The sequence below is a fragment of the Vicia villosa genome, unplaced genomic scaffold, assembly GCF_029867415.1.
Source record: "Vicia villosa cultivar HV-30 ecotype Madison, WI unplaced genomic scaffold, Vvil1.0 ctg.000758F_1_1, whole genome shotgun sequence".
Lineage (NCBI taxonomy): Eukaryota > Viridiplantae > Streptophyta > Magnoliopsida > Fabales > Fabaceae > Vicia > Vicia villosa.
The window spans coordinates 314358-319148 of NW_026705339.1; the positions used below are offsets into that span (position 1 = coordinate 314358).

A 4791-nucleotide genomic window follows, 5' to 3' on the forward strand; every position below is an offset into this window, starting at 1 on the left:
ACTACAGGTCCAAAAACTTGTCTTTTGTAGAGTGAGTTTAATTCTGCTTCAATTGCATCCTTCCATTTTGGTCAGTCCTCACTTTGTCTACAAATTTTGATAGACGTTGGTTCCTCATCCTCTTTGCCATTTATCTCATTTAGCGCTATATTGTATGCAAAAACATCATCAATGTCGACTTCGTTTCGGTTCCATTGTAATCCATTTTGGACATAATTTATTGAGATCTCTTTATTTTCATGAGTTTCAGGTACATGATCAATCTCTTCTAGAGATGAAATGTCTATTATGTCTGACGATTCTTTTAGATTTTCTATATCCTCAGTTGGGCCATCTTTATTCCTAGCACCCTTTCTTGTTCGAGGATTTTTATCTTTGGAACCGATTGGTCTACCACGCTTCAGGCGTGGTTGAGACTCATTAGATTGTCCAACAGGGATATCAATTTTTATTGGAGCATTTGCAGCTGGTATATATGATTTAGTCACACCTTTTGGATCAGTGAACGCATTTGGCAATTGATTTGCTAAGTTTTGCAGGTGAATTATCTTTTGAACTTCTAGCTCACATTGTTTTGTTCGAGGATCAAGATGAGATAATGATAATTCATTCCAACTGATATCTTTTTCCAGCTTCTTATTCTCTCCCCCTAATGCTGGAAAATTTGATTCATCAAAATGACAATCAGCAAAACGAGCAGTGAATAAATCTCCTGTTGTTGGTTCAAGGTACTTTATAATAGACGGAGATTCATATCCAACATATATTCCCATCCTCCTTTGAGGACCCATCTTATTACAATGTGGTATAGAAATTGGAACATACACCGCACATCCAAAAATTCTTAGATGGGAAATATTAGGTTCTTTACCAAAAACTAATTGTAAAGGGGAAGAGGTGTGGTAACTCGTTGGCCTGATGCGAATTAATGTTGCAGCATGCAAAATTGCATGTCCCCAAGCAGAAACTTGGAGCTTGCATCTCATAATCAGTGGTCTTGCAATTAATTTTATTCGTTTAATAAATGATTCTGCAAGTCCATTTTGTGTATGAACATGTGCTACTGGGTGTTCAATGTCAATCCCAATAGACATACAATACTCATTAAATGCTTGAGATGAAAATTCTGCAGCATTATCAAGGCGAATTTTCTTGACAGGATAATCGGGGAAATGAGCTCTTATTCGAATCAGTTGAGCTAGCAATCTCGCAAACGCCTGGTTACGAGTTGACAACAAACAAACATGTGACCATCTAGTTGATGCATCAATTAAAACCATAAAATATCTAAATGGTCCACATGATGGGTGTATTGGCCCACAAATATCACCATGTATACGCTCTAAAAAACTGATAGATTCATTTCCAATTTTTGTTGGTGATGGTCAAATTATCAACTTCCCCTGTGAGCAAGAGCTGCATGAGAACTTATTCGATTGAATAATTTCCCTACTCATTAATTGATGACCGCGTGAATTTTCAATTATTTTTCGCATCATTATATAACCGGGATGGCCTAACCGGTCATGCCAAATTAGAAATTTATCATTATTTGTAAACTTCTGGTTTACAGTTGCATGTGCTTCAGTTGTACTAATATAAGTGTAGTACAGGCCAGAGGATAAAGCCGATAGCTTTTCCATTACACATTTTGTGACTGAATTGTGTTTTGTAATACACAGATGTTCAATCCCTCCATCATCTCCTGTTTCAATATGGTATCCATTTAGGCAGATATCTTTGAAACTTAATAAATTTCTATGGGACTTGGGGGAATATAATGCATTATCAATATGCAATATTGTTCCACCACGTAACAACATATGGGCTCTTCCGGAGCCTTCAATTATTTTTGAGGTGCCAGAAATAGTACTAACATCAGTTTTTCGATTCACTAAATTAGAGAAATATCTTTTATGCTTGAGAATTGTGTGGGTTGTTGCACTGTCAGCAAGGCACATATCTTCATTACTGGAGCTAGTGTCCATATTCATTCTAAAAACAATAATAATTTTTTTTAACAATAAGTTATAAGCGCACATTAAAAAAACAAATTATTTAAATAGTAAATTATGTAAACAAACAAGTAGAAAACACACTTTATTATTATTAGAAAATAAAATGCAAAACATCCATAAAACTTAAAAAAGAAAATTTCCATAAATTTTATTTCTTGACACTTCCATCTCCAATAAGGTGATCAATTTTTCCATCTGGATCAACAAAGAAGTCACCAATATCTAAATGGGTAACATCCATATTACCGTAATCTGGATCATCATCTTCATTAGCAAAGTGAGTCTCGATCCTTTCCTTTTTATTTTTCAGTGATTTTTGATAAAGATCAACAAAGTGTTTTGGAGTACGACAAGTGCGACTCCAATGACCTTTTCCTCCACAACGATAGCAAATATTTTCATTTGTTTTGCTACTCTGACCCTCTTTTTCATTCTTTTCAACATTTTTCCACTTCGGGTGAAAATATGTGTTTTTATGATTCCCATTGCGACCACGATCAAAACCAAGACCATGAGCATAATTACGACCACGACCACGACCACGTGTGTATGCACGACCGCGACCACGATTTTTCCTATAGTGGTCGTGCCTTGCCACATTCACTTCTGGGAATGGAGTTGTACCAGTGGGACGGGCCTCGTGATTTTTCATCAATAGTTCATTATTTTGCTCAGGAGCACATTGGATGCATGAAAAGTGGAAAATGTTTTTTCTAGCATATCTTCATCAGTTACTTTTTCTCCACATAATAATAACTTAGAAGTTATTCTAAACATTGCAGAATTATAATCACTTACACTTTTAAAATCTTGCAAACGTAAATGCATCCATTCATATCGAGCTTTTGGTAGGATAACTGTTTTTTGATGATCATATCTATCTTTCAAATTTTTCCACAAGACACGTGGGTCAGTTACGGTAAGATACTCATTTTTAAGATCCTCGTGAAGGTGACGACGAAGGAATATCATGGCTTTTGCCTTTTGTTGATCAGATGATTTATTTCCTTCTTTAATAGTGTCACCGTGACCTTCTGCGCTTAAATAAATTTGGGTGTCTAGGGCCCATGTCAAATAGTTCTTTCTCGAAATATCAAGAGCCCCAAAATCCAATTTTGTAAGATTTGACATACTTAGTAGTTCTATCATAAAAATAAAAGAAATAAAAATATTATAATGCCATAATTATCATAAAGGCAATATTAAATATTAATATTTAAAATAATACTTTTGTAAATTCTAATATTTAGAAATAACACAATAGTAAACTAGATTGTCACATTAGTCTTAAAATTATCTGTTTTTTTTTAAATAAAAAAATATCAATTTAGTGACAAAATACATCTTACATATACAATAAAATAAAATAAATAAATAAAGCATTATGAGTTCTTCATGAACTATACAATGTTATTTCGCTATCCTTCAGGGATGCTTTGCTTTTGTTACAAACAATGATCTAAAAATTATAACCATCCTTCTGGGATGCGTTAAAATTAAAACCATCCTTCTGGGATGCAAAAAGTTATTTCTTCTTTCTCTAATTCAATTCCACCGAATAAACAAAAATAATTCTTTCATGCTTTAAGCCAAATCCACCTTTTAATCCTTTGACACAATTAAATTTATTTGTGCACTATCCATCAAAATTGGAATCATTGTAAAGCCACATGTGTTATCCACAACCTCAACAACATCAACCCATCTTACTTAAAATTGAGTTGCTACCTGAGTTTTTTTTTATATATAATATTCTTAAACATACATTAATTCTATGACAAATAAAATTACAATAAAATTACATAATCTTAACCATAAAATTACAATAAAATCATTGAACAATAAAATTACAAAATTTTAAATGTCCTAATATGATTATATTTACTGAATATTATAAATAAATAAAAACAATGATCTCCTCCAAATCATACCTGGGAGCGTCGTGCTGATAACGTATTATAAACTAAATGAAACTATATGGAGATCAAAAGATAGGAAGAGAAGAGAACAAGCAACATAGTATTATATTCTTCTCAAGGGTGAACTTTACATTATAATATGGGTCTTATTTATAGGACCCAAGGGAGGTAGAAAATTATGTACATTAAAGTGGAATAGGAAGATGAAGAATAAGAAGAGGGATGGACATCCACTAGTATAAATGTTTATAACAAGAATCAATTTGTAAAACTTGAAAATTATTAAGGACAAATTGCATTTTTTAAATTTAAACTATGAGGTAAATTTGAAAATATAATGTTAAAAATATAAAATCTTCCATTTGGATCCTCGTTAAACTATACACAGTATTCAAAACTGAATCCTCATGAAATCTTTGCTTGAAATCGTCTTGAATCTTCCATCACCAAGAATGTTGCTCCAAAGTCTCTTTTCTGCAACGATCCCTCCTTGATCCTATCGGTATCTTGAATGTTGGTATATCCTAAGATTGAGAAGAACTCCCACTTTTTGTGTAGGCTTCCACCAAATACTACTATAGTAATTCGGGAGAAAATAACCTCCTTATTTTCCACTGTACTTATGAAAACAAGTCACGTCCGCACACACTTTGCAAACCTCTAAAAACTCAAGAAATCTTCAAAGAAGTTTTAATCACAATAACATAATCTACTAAATAAAATCATACATATCAAAAGAAGAGATTTAGATTCGTACAAAAATAGAAACTAAATGAGATAGAAGATGAAAGAATTTGTTTGCAAAACACTTAAAGCAGATTCAAAATCCTTTTGAATATGAGATAAAAAGTGTG

The 4791-nt window shown here is 32.7% G+C and overlaps 1 protein-coding gene across 1 annotated transcript; it reads right to left on the reverse strand.

Moving 5' to 3' along the window:
- Window positions 1–2166: 2166 nt before the first annotated feature.
- On the reverse strand, window positions 2167–2670 carry LOC131631002 (uncharacterized). Its single transcript, XM_058901763.1, has one exon. The coding sequence runs from the start codon at window positions 2668–2670 to the stop codon at window positions 2167–2169; it is 504 nt and encodes a 167-aa protein (XP_058757746.1).
- Window positions 2671–4791: the final 2121 nt, after the last annotated feature.